The sequence below is a fragment of the Myotis davidii genome, unplaced genomic scaffold (genome assembly GCF_000327345.1).
Source record: "Myotis davidii unplaced genomic scaffold, ASM32734v1 scaffold89, whole genome shotgun sequence".
Classification (NCBI taxonomy): domain Eukaryota; kingdom Metazoa; phylum Chordata; class Mammalia; order Chiroptera; family Vespertilionidae; genus Myotis; species Myotis davidii.
In genome coordinates, this window is record NW_006300372.1 from 417485 (window position 1) to 431716 (window position 14232).

Consider the following 14232-nt stretch of genomic DNA (forward strand, 5'->3'; position numbering starts at 1 on the left):
GAATTTCAGCAGAAAGACCTTCAGTTGGTCTGAGGGGAGTGAGTGGGCTCTGGGCCAGGCCTCCCTATTGGAAGTCAGGAGCCTGGAGGAGTCCAAGGATCCCTGGAGAGAGAGGGGGCAGAGCTTAGTCTGCCTTCCTGCCTCCTCGCTGGTCAGACTCTTGCTGCCCACAGTTCCCCAGATGCTACAGATACTGAGCCCTCACTGCCACAGGAACCCAGGAGACCTTGGTATAGGATGGAGACTCCAGCTCCTGGGCCAGTGCAGTCCTGCCACTGGTATTAGGATCTCCAGGCACTTCCTAGAAGGCCCCTAGAAGGCAACAAACCAGATCCTTTGGACTGCGCATGCCCTGTCCTGAACCCAACTGTCCCCTTCCTCCCCACTGGCCTTGCCAGCCTTCTCATCCATTAGGTCATTCATGTATTCATTCAAAAAATATTTATTGAGCATCTACCATGAGCTAGTCCCTGTGCTCATGGCCTATAATAGTGAACAAGCAGACATGATTCTTGAACTCATAGGCTTTCATGCCAGCAGAGAAGACAGAAAATGAACAGCAAATCACACGCAAAAATGTCTAGTTTCAAATCATAGCAAGTTCTGAAAAGAAGAGGGTGAGGTGAGTGTAGTGGTGGAGGGCGCAGAGAAGGCCTCCAGGAGGAAGTGACATTTGAGCTGAGGTGATGAGAAAGAAGTACAGAGCAATTTGTGTCCCCTTCCCTCACCCCCCTCCCAACTGCACCTCAGGGCATACACTAGCCGGGGCAGAAGTCATTGCTGAACCTGGAGGTCCCACCAATTGCTCTGGGTTGCGCACCTTACCCCTGCCTCAAGTCCCTTTTCATCAAATGAGAGACTGGGTGGCCTGACATACATGCGGGAGCTCTTGGGGAGATGGAGAAGGCTCAGGAGCTCTCCCAGCCTTAACGTGAGCCAGATGGGGATGGGACAAACAGTTCTGATGCAGCTCCAAATGGCCAGATGAAATAAGCGTTAGGGGCCCAGTCCAGCAACTGCAACTTCCCTTCTTCATTCAATAAATAGTAAGAATGACTGTAGGCCAGATAGTGTCCTAGGTATAAAAAGACATACTCCCTGTTCTCAGGAGTTTACAGTATTGAGGGAGACAAATACTAACCAAATAATCACACGCACGCATATATATATATATATATATATGATTGCAGTTCTCATAAGTGCTATGAAGAGCAGTGCTTCATAGTGAGAGCATAACATAGGGATCTGACCTGGTTATGGGGAGCAGGAGGATGTCCAGGAGGAAAGGAGGCTGTGTGGGATCTGAAGGATGAATATGAATTAACCAGCTGCAGGAAAGAGTTAAGAGCATTCCAGGTAATGGGAAGAGCATATGCAAAGGCCCTGTGGTGATCAACAGCTTGACAGGGGGTGTTTTCTGTGCAGCCATCCTGATGAGTAAATTGGAGTGCAGGCATGAGGAAGGGAGATTGCTTATTCAATCCAACCCTGGTTCCAGCCCTCCACTGCCTTTCTGCCCCATTTCCTTCCGCACCACCTGGCTACTGGCCACCAGGTTGAAAATAGGGCTCATGTTGAGTTCCTCAGTAAACCTGGTTCAAGTTCAAGCCAGCACTGGGTCTCATTGCCTAGACAAAGGGGGGAAAGACCCAAGTTCTGCAGTTCTTGCTTGCCAGGCGCTCCTCCTCTCCACCTTTTGGCTTCTGACCCCAACAGCTGTTGTCTGGAGGTCTGAATCCTGCAAGCCAGTGTCCCCTCCTCAGGCTGTAACCACGCCCCGCCTTGCAGCTGTTCCCAGCCTCTGCACAGAGGAGACCGCCCCCCTCAGCTTCCCCTGTCCCCACTCTGTTCTCTTTAATGGTTTCCCACTACCCTTCCCTCCTACCCACCCTCCTCTGAAAGACACCATCCCTGCTCCCATTCAACAAATTAGCAATTGTTTTTAAAATAATTCATGTTCATTATGGAAACATGAAAAATAGAGAACAAAATTTTAAAGAAAAAGTACTCATAATTTCACAACCCAGGGAAAACACCACTAACATTTTTTTTAACATGAAAAATTTTAAATCTATACAAAAGTAGAGAGAATAATAAAATGAATTTGCTCACAGAATACTGAGAACTTTCATTCCCAGTACCTGGTATATTTCTCACCATTTTTTTTCTTTATAGTAATTAAAATCATACCGTTCATTTATTTGAGGGGGGGGGGTGGTCTTTGCAATATAGCACAAAAAATTCCCCAAAGTCTATAAAAAAATTCTTGAAAAGTCATTTAATTGTTGCATAATAGCCCCAGATATAGGGTGGGGGGAAATAGGTTTATAGTTGTGAGTATGTGAAACACAAGAGTTTACTCTTGTATTATTATTTATTAGTTATTGTATTTTTTCCATATGAACAACTGTAAACCTACTTTCCCCCAACCCTGTATATGTATATTTTTAAATGCTGGTAGGTTTTTACTGCACTGAAAAAATATATATGCATTTATATTTTATCATTTAAATCCAGGCAGTTGTCAGGAGTGACTTCCCCAGGTTTCTTCTTTTTTAGAGCCTAATTCAGGAAACATTTTCTCAAAGCCCAGCCTCTGGGCTGCTCCCCACACACACCCCGCACACCCGGATACAGGCTCCTTAGGGCGAGCACTGTATCTATCATCTCTTAAGTCCCAGGGCCTGTCACAGGCACTGACACATAGTGGGAGCTTGGAAAATGATCAATTAGATGTAGTCTCTCTCCTCCACTTTTATTTCTCATTGTTTTCCAAATTCTGGAAGAGTCCCCTCTACCTACTGCCGGGGATCCAGGCCTCCCTGCTGAAGCCCAGTGTGTTGTTGGAGTCACCTGAGCACTATTTCAGTTGCAGCTCTGACAGTTACCAGCTGTGTGACTTTGGGAAAGTTTCTCAACTTCTCAGAGCCCTGATTTCATCTGCTGGGAAAGAGGGAAGAGGGATAATCACAACACTTAATGCACGTGGTTCTGAGGCTGAAATAGATGATATATGTATATATATCCCAGTCAGCCCAATGTCCAGAAATAGGAAGCTCTCAGCAAATGGTTCAGAAAGCAGTCTCTCCCCAACTTCATTCATCTCCTTTAAAGAGCTGGCAGTCTGCCCAGGTGCTTGGCCTCCAACCTTCAACGGTTTCCCTAGAATCTTCCAGCCCACCCTCCTTCCACTCACCTTTATTCCCTCAACACCACTACCCACCTCCGCAGGGCATCCTCCGAACCTGGAATCTGACCCTATTGTGTACCTCACAGCCCCAAAGCTCTTCTCCTGGCTGTCCCCACCATCCGCTGTCCCCACTCTGTCCCCATTAGGCCCCTCACCTAGGCCTGTGCCCGACAGCCTCAGTCCTGCGCCCTCAGGCAGGCCCCCAACAGCTCTGTCAGGCTTGAGTCAGGACGCCTGGAGACAGAGGTGGCTGAGGCCCTATCACTGGGCTCTTGTCCTCCCAGAGGTAACCCAACCCTCAGTCCTCTCACAGGAGCAAGAGTGCTCTTTAAATACTTAAAGCCAATCATGTCAGCCCCCTTTTAAACCTCTCAGTGGCTTCCCAGAGCTCTTAGGATGGGACTAAAATCTTTAGCATCCGCAGGCCCAGCCCCTGATACACCTCCCCTGGCGGGACCACACTGGCTTTCCTTTAGTCCTTTAAACTCACGGCCACGGCCACGCTTCTCCCGCCTCAGGGATGTCACTTCCTCCGCCTGGAAAGCTCTCTCCACAACACCACACCTTTTCCTAGATGACTTCATTTGACCCCTCAATTTTTTACTTTGAAATGTTTCAAACCTATTGAAAAGTTGAAAGAATAGTATGATGAACACCTGAATACTCTTTTTACCTAGATGCATTGTTACTATTTTAAGGTTATTATTATTATTTTTTAATGCAAACATATCCAATTAAAATTTCCGAGTAAAGGCTAAACTGCTTAACTCAGTAAAAATGTTTTTTTGCAATTGTTCAAATGAATATAATGCTTCCAAAATGCTCTTTGGAAATTCTTGTAAATTTCCTTGCTTGCTTCCTTGCTCTACTGCCTTTGTTAATATTTTGCGCGCACCCACTCTCACTCACACACACACACACACACACACACACACGCACACTCATGCCTTCAGGTCTCCCCTCTCCTGTTGCCAAATCCTCACAGTGACCTAACACTCTCCATGACCTTTTCCCATCCATTCAGGCAACAAATATTTACTGAGAACTTGGAGTGCCCGACGGGTGCCAAGGGTCCCCTAATAGACTGTGTGTGTGTCAGGGTGCTTCCCCCCTTTCCTCAAAAATGGAAATGATTTAATCCTTGAAAATTCAAAAAAAGCTGGAAATAGTCACTTATGGGAAACACCCAAGTTGGGGGAATTCCTTAGGGCTCTTTTATGGGTTGGCATTTTAAACAATTGTGAGTCACTCCTTGCTTTTCTCAACACTGGGAGCATCTAAAGGTCTTAAGTAGGTGCTGCAGTAGGAAGCAGGAGACAGCCTTGCATTCAGAGCTGGAGCTGGTGGGCTTAGGGATCCCCCTGACAATGTTTATTTTACCAAGGCAGAGGCTGGGAACGGGCATTCCAGAGAACTGTGTCTTCCCAGGCTTCGCTGTGAGAGAACTTGAGGAACTAGGGAAGTGCCTCCTTGGAAAAAGTGATAGCAGAATATCTGGGAGAGGCTGGGGGCGTTCTTATAAAATAGGAGGGGCGTGTCCTTCTGTGCCCTGGATTTTATCCTGAGGGCTTAGCAAGCCTCCCTGCTCCAGGGAGTTCTCCCTCCCCACCCCCTTCTCCCTAGGGTCTCATATCTTACCTTCACTGCCCTGGGGAGCGGCCTATCTCCCTCATGGTGACAGTAAGCACTGCTCTCTCATGGGGGGCGGGGAGCAAGTCACAGTTTATCCTGTCTAAGGGCCCCAGTGTCTGAGACATGCCTGAGACAGTGGAGAGCTGTTTGGAGGACTGACAAATGGGATGGGGGGTCTGGCTTCTGAAGGATTATAGAAATTACCCACTATCTTGCTGAAAGGGCGGGAGTCCTGGGGATGGGGGGATAGGGGACTGGGTCTGGGAGCCCTGGAAGAGGGCAGGAAGGGTATGAGCTAGGCTGGCCTGGGACACTTGCTCACCATCCCACTCTCTCTCCAGCTCCCAAAATGGCGATGAAACCGGCACCTGGCCCAACAACCAGTTTGACACAGAGATGCTGCAAGCCATGATCTTGGCCTCTGCCAGCGGTGAGTTGTGTGTGTGTGTGTGTGTGTGTGTGTGTGTGTGAAGATGTGATGGGAGACCTGGGGCTCTGGGTATCCCACAGCCACATGCCTTGACACTGGCTATCACCCTGCAGGATTTCTCTGGGTCTTTCTGCCGGTTCTAAGGGATTCATCACCCCAAAACATGAAGCCAGGTTGAGGAACAGCTGAGGGATTGGGCCCTGGGATGCCAGAGGGGAGTGAACAAGGAAAGGTCCATCGAGGACATGTGGGGAATGGTGCTTGAGAGTCTGAAGGGAAGAGCATCAGTCTGATCCCAGCTCTGCCACTTACCATCTTTGTGACTTTGACCGATTTACTTAATCTCTCTACACCCCAGTTTCCTCAGCCAAGAAAATGGGGCAGCGACCTCAGAGGGCTGTCCTGAGGACTAAAGGAGATGATACCACAAAGCACGAAGTACTAGGTCTGGCAATAGGCCCTCAGTCCATGGATGTGGGGGAGGGGTGTTCCCAGCAGAGAGAACAGACTCCGGATAAGTGAGACCCCTTCTCTTTTTTCGCTTACCCACCCTCAGAGCGGGAGTTTGGTTTTCCCACGAGGCTAAGGCTAGCAAAGAACTTCACATGCAATAGAGATTCTGTTGATGGTTATTGTCCCGAAAAGTCACAAGGGTCCTGAACAGGGGAAGTAGAATGATATCATCACTATTGAAGAGCACAGGCTTTGGAGGCAGGTCAACATGGATCCAAATTCTGGCACCCCTGTGCACTGTGAGTCCTCGGGCAAGTTACTAACCCCCTCTGGGCCTCAGTTTCACTGACTCTAAAGGGGCACAGTAATAACAGCTCTCATTGTGGCGTGATAGAGGACCTAATATAAGACCTCAGCACAGAATTAACAGAGAGTAAGGACACAACATATAGTGGCTAAGACTGGTTAACTATTATCTTTATTGATCCATAGGAGTGGGTAGAAGGCCGAATTAGAACAGTGCCCATTAATAAGGCCTAGCTTCTGGAGCAGCACATCTGGGCTTCTATGGAGGATGGTGGGGGATTAAGGCACTGGCCTTACATAGTCACTGGAGGGCTGGTGGGTAGAGAAGCAGGTCAAATCAGAACAATAATCGCCATAACCACGCCCCTGTGCCAGGCACATGCCAGACAAGCTCTATGGGCCTCATGTCCGTGAACCCTCTCAGCAGCTCTGCGAGGCAGGTCTGAGTACTTCCACCTGACAGACAAGAGACTAAGAAGTCACTTGTCCACTAACCTGGCCCGACTCCCAAGTTGATGTTCTCTCTGCTACAGTGACCCTGTCTGCCTTGAGATCCAGCCTCCGTTTCCCTTTTAGCTGAGTAAATGGAGGCTGAATTCTCACTGCCCTGTATTATTCTCCAAGATGAGGGTTGCCAGGTAGAATACAAGATGATCAATCAGTTAAATTTTGACTTCAGGTAAACAACAAATAATATTTTAGCATAAGTAGGTCCCAAACATTAGTATTGGGACATACAGCACTAAAAAATTGCTTGTTGTTGACCTGATTTTCATATGAACTGGGTACCCTGTGATTTTACTTGCTAAGTCTGGCAAGCTTCCTCCAGATGTCTGTGCGGCCGAGTGGGGCCAGGACTGCGGTTAGGAAGGGGAAAGTGGCAAAGGCGACCAGCATTCCGGATGGAGCGGAGCGCAGCCCAGAGAGGCCAGATGCTGAGTTTGAAAGAGGGAGGCAGCTGGGTCTGGGGAGAGGCCAAGTCGGGTTCTTGAGGGAAGTAAACAGGCAGTCAGGTATATTTAGCTCTTGTGGCCTTGAGCCCTAAGGCCAGGAAGCAGGCTTTTTAGCCTAAATCCACATTTTAAAAACAGAAATGGAGTATTTATGGCCCCAAACCCTCTCAGAAGGTCCCCTGGGTCATTGCAGGCCGCCCTCCCGCTCAGGGCTCCCCGCCTCTGGCCCACACAGGGCCTGACCTGAGTGTAAGCCTGGGCTCTGGGGAACAGACCCTGCGGGTGGAGGTGGCAGGGTCAGGCCCTACTCTCACTTTCACACCCGCTTCCCTGCCCCAGAGCCAGAGAGGTTCCTGGAGCCCAGCCCAGCCAGGCCTGTGGGGCTGCTTAGGGGGAGCCAGAGGGGGAGAGTAAGTACACTTGGGAGGCTTCTTAAATAAACATTTCAGGGAGGAGGTGTGCTCTCAAGGAGCCTGCGGTCTGCAGTTCAACTGGCTGAGGTCTCGCTTGACCAGGCCTCCTGGACTGCCCTAGAGTTGCTGCCCCAGCCCTGGGTGGAGGGCAGGAGGCAAGGGGGGGTTATGGTGCCTGGAGCTGTTTCCCCAGGCAAGGCTGGGCTAGAGAGGAGGCCAGTACCACTTCCACCTCCTCCCAACCAGAGGATGTCCAGGTTCTTCTGGCTGCTCTTCAACGTCTGTTTCTCTTGGACGAGGGAAGATGCTGGTCCCTGCCCAGTGTGGTTCTTGCAGGGGTAGAGAGAGGGGCCACTGGAGAATTCATTCTACAGGTCAGAGCCTGCCCCCCAACTTCTTCCCCACAGATTTACAGACAGGGAAACTTGGGGCCTGACTCAAGCAGGGCCTGGTCACGGTCACACAGCTCCTTAGTGGCAGAGCTGACCAGACAGAAGTGCAGTGGCAGCCTCTTTCTAGGAACATTCTTCTCCCTTCGGGTCCAGCTCACCTCCACTGCGCCCCACAGGGCCTGGGCCAGCATCAGGCCTGTGCCTCTGGGAAGGAGGTGGCAGGGGCTGGCTTAGTCATTTGCACCCACAGGGTGCTCCTCAGAGATCTTGGGTGCCTGTAGGTGTGGGTGGGCCTGGCTCCCAGTTACCCCGTCAAGCTTTCCTTTATTTCTGTTTCTCTTTCTCTTCCCCCTGTTTCTCCGAAGTCCTGCCTCAATATCGCTCTCCCTACCGCTCTCACTCTCTCTCGCTCTTCTGAGTTCTGAAGTCTCCCCTCTGGCCCTAAATCACTCTTGAATCCTGGCTCTTAAAGCCGGATCCGGCCCCCTCCCCTGTCCCCTGTTCCCAGGCTGGAAGAGGGCACATGGGAGGGGAGGGGGCGGGCAGTCAAGGTACCCTCCTGGAGTGAATTAGGGAAAACAGAGAAATGTTAGCGCGATGAAAGGGCTGGGGGAGGAAAAGGGAAGTGGCAGCTGCTCCCTCCCTCCCAGCCCGTCCTCCCCGCCCCCTGAAGGCCTCTGATGGGGGGATTGGGGACTTGAATTGGAGGCTGTAGAAACCTGAGCGCTGGAGTGAGGAGGCGGAAAGACCCAGGCTCATCCCTCCTTTCCTTCTCTTATACCCCTCCCCCCTCTTGTGCCGTTCTTTGAAATATTTCTCTCTCTATTTCTCAATCCCTGGTTGGTATCCCAGGATTACTCAGCCTCTCCGGCTTTAGTCACCCACTCTACCCACTCCCTGGGTCCCCGGGGTGGGGGCCGAAGGAGGCTGAGAGGAAAGCTCTCGTCAGCGTGGCTGGGGCTGGGCCGGGCATTCCAGGGGCTTTAACCTGCCCACTGCCAGGGGACTCCAATACCCTGTGGACTCAGCCATCAGAACGCCTGGCTCCTTCCCCCTTACACACACACACACACACACACACACACACACACACTCAGCAGTGACACACTGTGATGGCAACAGCAGCTAACAGTGCACATTTACCAGGTGCCCCACCTTCAGCGTGAAAACAAATCACCTTGTTAAAATGCAGATTCAGAGAGTCTGCATTTCTTTTTCTTTTTGTGTTTTTATTGATTTCAGAGAGGAAGGTTAGAGAGGAAGGGAGAGGGTTAGAGAAATAGAAACATCAATGATGAGAGAGAATCATTGATTGGCTACTTCCTGCACACTCTACGCTGGGGATAGAGCCCACAACCTGGGCATGTGCCCTAACCGGCAATCAAACCATGACTTCCTGGTTCATAGGTCGGTGCTCAACCACTGAGCCATGCTGGCTGGGCATGAGAGTCTGCATTTCTAACAAGCTCCCAGGTGATGATGAGCCAGGGCCAGCATTTGTACTTCCCTGGAAGCCTGTGTCTCCTGTGCAGCGGGGATTTGGGCAGGGCACTGCCTCTGATACCATGAGCCTGTCTGGTCCCGGGATCATCTACTCAGCCTCATAGAAGACGGCTCATGCCTATCTTCTGTCCCTCCTTTACCCTGCGGGGATTGTGGAGGGCCATGCTGCTGCTGCTGGTGATACTCTACATACGCTTACATACACTTAGGCCTCAGCCCTGCTCTCACCTGTGCTGGCTGGGGTGGCTGGGGCCTAGTCTTTTCCCTTCTGAGCCTTGCTTTCCTGATCTGCGAAGTAGGGATAACACCACACACCTCACTGGCTTGCTGCGCTGAGGTCAGGAGCCATCATGCACGTGCACCATCTAGCAAAGTGCTTGGCACAGAGCAGGCGGCAGTCGCCATTCTGAAATGAATGCCTGGAAGAGCACCCCCTCCTGACTGATAACAGAACCACGAACTGCCTACTCTGTGCCAGGCCCTGGCTGGAGGAGGAAAGGATGCACAAGCCATAGTTGAAGGTCCCTAGGAGCCCAGAGTCCAGTGTGGAAATGGAGAGGCTCCCTAGAGAAGGGCCAGGACAGGATTTGAGAGCCACCTCGGCGCTGAGAGAAGGAACAGCGAGCATACTTTAACCCTTACCTTAAGGGACTAGGTTCAAAGAGCTCGGAATCAAAGTTAGCCTGTTAGTCCAGAGCCCCTTACCTCGACCCCATGTGGTAGAGGTGGGCTTCCCAGCGGTCAGGGCTGGGTGCCTTGCAGGCATTCATTAACTGCTTATACTGTTAAGAGTGGCAATTGGGCCCTAACTGGTTTGGCTCAGTGGATAGAGCATCAGCCTGCGGACTGAAAGGTCCCAGGTTCGATTCCGGTCAAGGGCATGTACCTTGGTTGCAGGCACATCCCCAGTGGGAGGTGTGCAGGAGGCAGCTGACTCTCATGATGTTTCTAACTGTCTATTTCCCTCTCCCTTCCTCTCTGTAAAAAAAAAAATCAATAAAGTTTGGCTCACTGGATAGAGCGTCAGCCTGGTGACTGAAGAGTCCCGGGTTCAATTCCAGTCAGGGACATGTACCTTGGTTGCAGGCACATCCCCAGTAGGGGGTGTGCAGGAGGCAGCTGATCAATGCTTTTCTCTCACCGATGTTTCTAACTCTCTATCCCTCTCCCTTCCTCTCTGTAAAAAATCAATAAAATATGTTTTAAAAAAAATCAATAAAAATATATTCTTTACAAAAAGAGTGGCAGTTGGGACCCACGGTTTAGCCCCTAACTTTCCTGTCTCTGCAGAAGCCGCTGATGGGAGCTCCACCCTGGGAGCAGGCGCTGGCACCATGGGCTTGAGCGCCCGCTACGGGCCCCAGTTCACCCTGCAGCACGTGCCCGACTACCGCCAGAATGTCTACATCCCTGGCAGCAACGCCACACTGACCAACGCAGCGGGAAAACGGGATGGCAAGGCCCCGGCAGGTGGCAATGGCAACAAGAAGAAGTCTGGCAAGAAGGAGAAGAAGTAATGTGGAGGCCAAGCCTGGAGCCACTGGGCCGCCTCCCCCCAACCAGCCCAGCCTCTCCCTACCTGGATCCAGGACTGGGATTTTCAGGGCTCACCCCCAGGATCCTGGTGGGGCCCAGGCCATGCTCCCCTTGGGAAACAGAAACAAGTGCCCAGTCAACACCACCCTTTCTGTCCCCAGGGGATTGAATATGCAAAGGGAGTTCTGCTGGGAACCCCCATCCAATCAATTGCTGTGCCCATGGGGGTAGGGGGGTTAGTGTAGACATCATTTATCACACCCGCTTTAGTTAGAGCTGAACTCCTCCATCTTCCAAATTCAATCAGGCCCAAACGTCCCCTGCCTCCCTCCTACCTATGCCACCCCAGCCCACTCTTTTCACAGCTCCTCTTTTTTGAGTAAGGTGGTTGGGGTGTTGAGGTACCTGGTGACCTAAAAAGGCTCATAATTCTGAAGAGTTGAAAGGGCATCATGACCTCTTGGCCTCTCCTTCAATTCTGAAACTCCCCCAAAGCATGGTTTGGTGCCAGTCCCTTCGCCTCCTTCCAGAGCCCGAGTCCAAGCTCAAGTTTTGGGAGACATGGTCGCCATTCCATGGTAGTGATGCTGGCTGGATTTAGGGAGGGCATTTTGCTACCATGCCTCTTCCCAATGCTCTAGGGACCAGTTTTTTTGTTTTGTTTTGTTTTGTTTTTCATTGTTTGATGTTTCCACTGCATGCTGTGACTGCCCCCTCCCCAAACAAGAGACTCCATTGCATGTTCCAAGACCGTATATGGTGGTAAGGTAAAGAGGGAAGGGTGTGTATGTGGATGGGGGGAGGGAGGGTGGATAAATCTTGACCCATTAGTTAACAGGGTCTTGCAGGAGGCTCAGTATGTTCCCAGGGTACTGACCAGATCCCCAAATTCCAGCCATAAACCAGGCACCAGGCTGAGCCCTCATCTCCCACATACACACAGGGCTCCACCCAAGCAGCCAGCTTTGGGCTGAGCTACCAGCACCAATGGATTTAAACTGGCATTGCAGTCCAAGGAAGTTCTGAGCAGGTTTGGGACCGGGTTCCCTGGAGAGGTCAGAGGGGCTCTGTGGGTGCTGGGTACTCCAGAGGTGCCCCCTAGTGGAACGATCAGTGTGTCCCCTCCCTCCTACCCCAGCAGGAAGGGAGGGCCAGCTAGGCCATTCTTGGTCCCTAGGTTGAGGAGGCAAGGGATTAGAGTAGGGACCAAGTGGACAGAAATTCTCAGCCCAGGATCAGGCTTCTCCACGGGGCCCCTGCATTCCCCAAGCCTTGGTCCTTCACCTTGCCAGGTGCCATCTCTTCTCTGTGAAGGCCACTGCCCAGGCCCTCAGTCCACCCCCTAGTGGCCAGAGCCTGGTTCAAGTCCCCAGTGCCTCCTTGTGCATAAACCTTCCTCCGGCACCCCACTTCTGCCTCCCTCTCCCCAGTCCCGTTCATCCAGCGGGCTGTGCTAGAACCCCACCCTCGTCCTTACTGTAGTGTAGAGACTCCCTGCCCCCCTCTTTGGCTGGTGTAGAATAGCCAATAGTGTAGTGCGGTGTGCTTTTCCGTGATGGCGAGTGGGCAGCGGGCGGCGGGCTCCGCGCAGCCGTCTGTCCTTGAATCTGCCTGCGGTGGCCGGTGCTGTGTTTTGTGCTGTGTCCACGCACTGCGGCGACCCCCTCCCTGGTACTGACTCCTATAAGCGCTTCTCTTTGCATAGTCACGTAGCTCCCCATCCCTTTCCTGTGTCTCACGCAAGTTTTATACTCTAATATTTATATGGCTTTTTTTCTTTGAAAAAAAAAATAAAAAGGTTTCTTCTGAAAGGTTGAACGTTTCTGTGTAAGCGATGGAGGCTCCTGACAAGTTTGGATGACGGGATGAGCTGAGGAGTGCACGCTGGAAGCCTGGGATCGGGAGGCGATTATGGCGTTTGCATCTTGGCTTTGTGTCATTGCCATGAGTCTGTGTGACTGTTGGTGCTTCCAACACCGGTGTGCATATGTAATAGTGTGCGATTGACTAACTCTGCGGGTGGATCTGTACACCGTGTGTGCAATCGGCTTGCGGGTCCATGGTGGGGGAGGGGGTATTTGAGCGTGGCGTGTCAGTGTGCAGTTGAGCGTGCCGTTGTCTCCGTTACGGGTCTAAGCTCCAGTCTCCAGGCAGAAGAGGAGACCCGCGCGCGGGGGCGGAAGCGGGTTGGCGCCTGGCAAACTGCGCAGAAGAGGGGGCGGGGAACGTCTCCTTAGTGCCCCCCCTTCTCCGCTGAAATCACCAGCCCCAGCGCCCTAGCGGGCTTCGCGGGAGGAGGCGGGGACTCTCTGCCTGCTCCCCTCCTCCCCTGCTGCCTGGGTGTTTGGGAACACCGCGGGGGTGGGAGGGAATGCCGGAGGCGATTCTCTGAAGGCCGAATCTATGTCCTGGGCCTCAGTTTCCCCACTTGGAATTCACCTTCCCGCTCGTCTCTCCTCAACAAAGCCAAGGACATTGAAGAGCGCATCGCTTTCTTGCCTGGGGATGGGTGAGGGTGGTCTAGGCTGAAAGGGCAAGGAGATAGCCCATCCCAGATCACCCTCCCTCCTTCCTCCCTCTCTCACGCTTTTCCATTCACTAGTCGGCTCGCCCATCTCCCCGCCTCTTCCGCCTGCCTCCTGGAAGCACAGTGGGACTCCGAGGTTGCTGCAGCCCGAGCAGCCGCAAGAGGGAGAGGGAGGGAAGACCGGGAGGGGCGGAAGGACATAAAGGCAGACCCACTGTTATCAAGAGGGTCAGCGAGGGTATTTCCAACCACCGGGAGGGACGAGGCTGTCTCTGGGCTTCCTCTGCACCGAGCCTCTCAGAGCCGGGTCGTGCGTTCTGCCAGCTCAAGTCTGTTGTCATGGAAACCAAGCCTTCCAACTAAGCAACTTGGGGCGACTTTCCTGCGTGGGAGGGAGGGTGGTGTGCGCGGTTGCTGAGATGGAAGCGGGATTTCGTTTCTGGAAGCCAGGCTGCAGAAGGCGGGCAGCCGGGCGCCTGGGTTCTATTCTAGGCACAGCAGCCCAGCCGACTCTCAGAGCAGAGCGTGAGCAGCTGTGGTTGGTCCCCTAATTGGTATGTGTGCCTATATAGCTCTGAGTCAGAAACGCCTGGCCTCTGGGGGAGGAGAGGAAGCAGGCAGCCCACCCCCACATCCCCGGAACTACTGGGGAGGCAGCTGCCCAGGCTCCAGAGCTATTTAAAAGGCCTTTATTTCCAGTTCCAGAGCCTGCCCAAATGGGTTTGTGGTCTTCTCCAGGCCCCTCCCGCCCTATTCTGGGCCTGCTCATAGATTGTAAGGTTTCTTTGTGCAGGTCTCAATGTGCTCGAACAAGTATGACTCTGAGCAGCATGTCATCTGGAGCATGACCTCTGGCTTCTGACCTCTGCTAGACAGGCTCAGGTTTCCACCCCAGTG

The 14232-nt window shown here is 52.3% G+C and overlaps 1 protein-coding gene across 14 annotated transcripts in view; it reads left to right on the plus strand.

Annotated features, from left to right (window-relative positions):
* The window catches only part of LOC102757680 (protocadherin gamma-C4), a 130930-nt gene extending 118311 nt beyond the window's left edge, over nt 1–12619 (plus strand). For all 14 annotated transcript variants that reach the window (XM_006776956.2, XM_006776954.2, XM_006776959.2 and 11 more), the window contains exons 3-4: nt 5164–5252; nt 10563–12619. In XM_006776956.2, the coding sequence (XP_006777019.1) occupies nt 5164–5252; nt 10563–10789 (316 nt within the window). In that variant the 3' untranslated portion in view covers nt 10790–12619. The remainder of the gene's footprint in view (nt 1–5163; nt 5253–10562) is intronic.
* Nucleotides 12620–14232: the final 1613 nt, after the last annotated feature.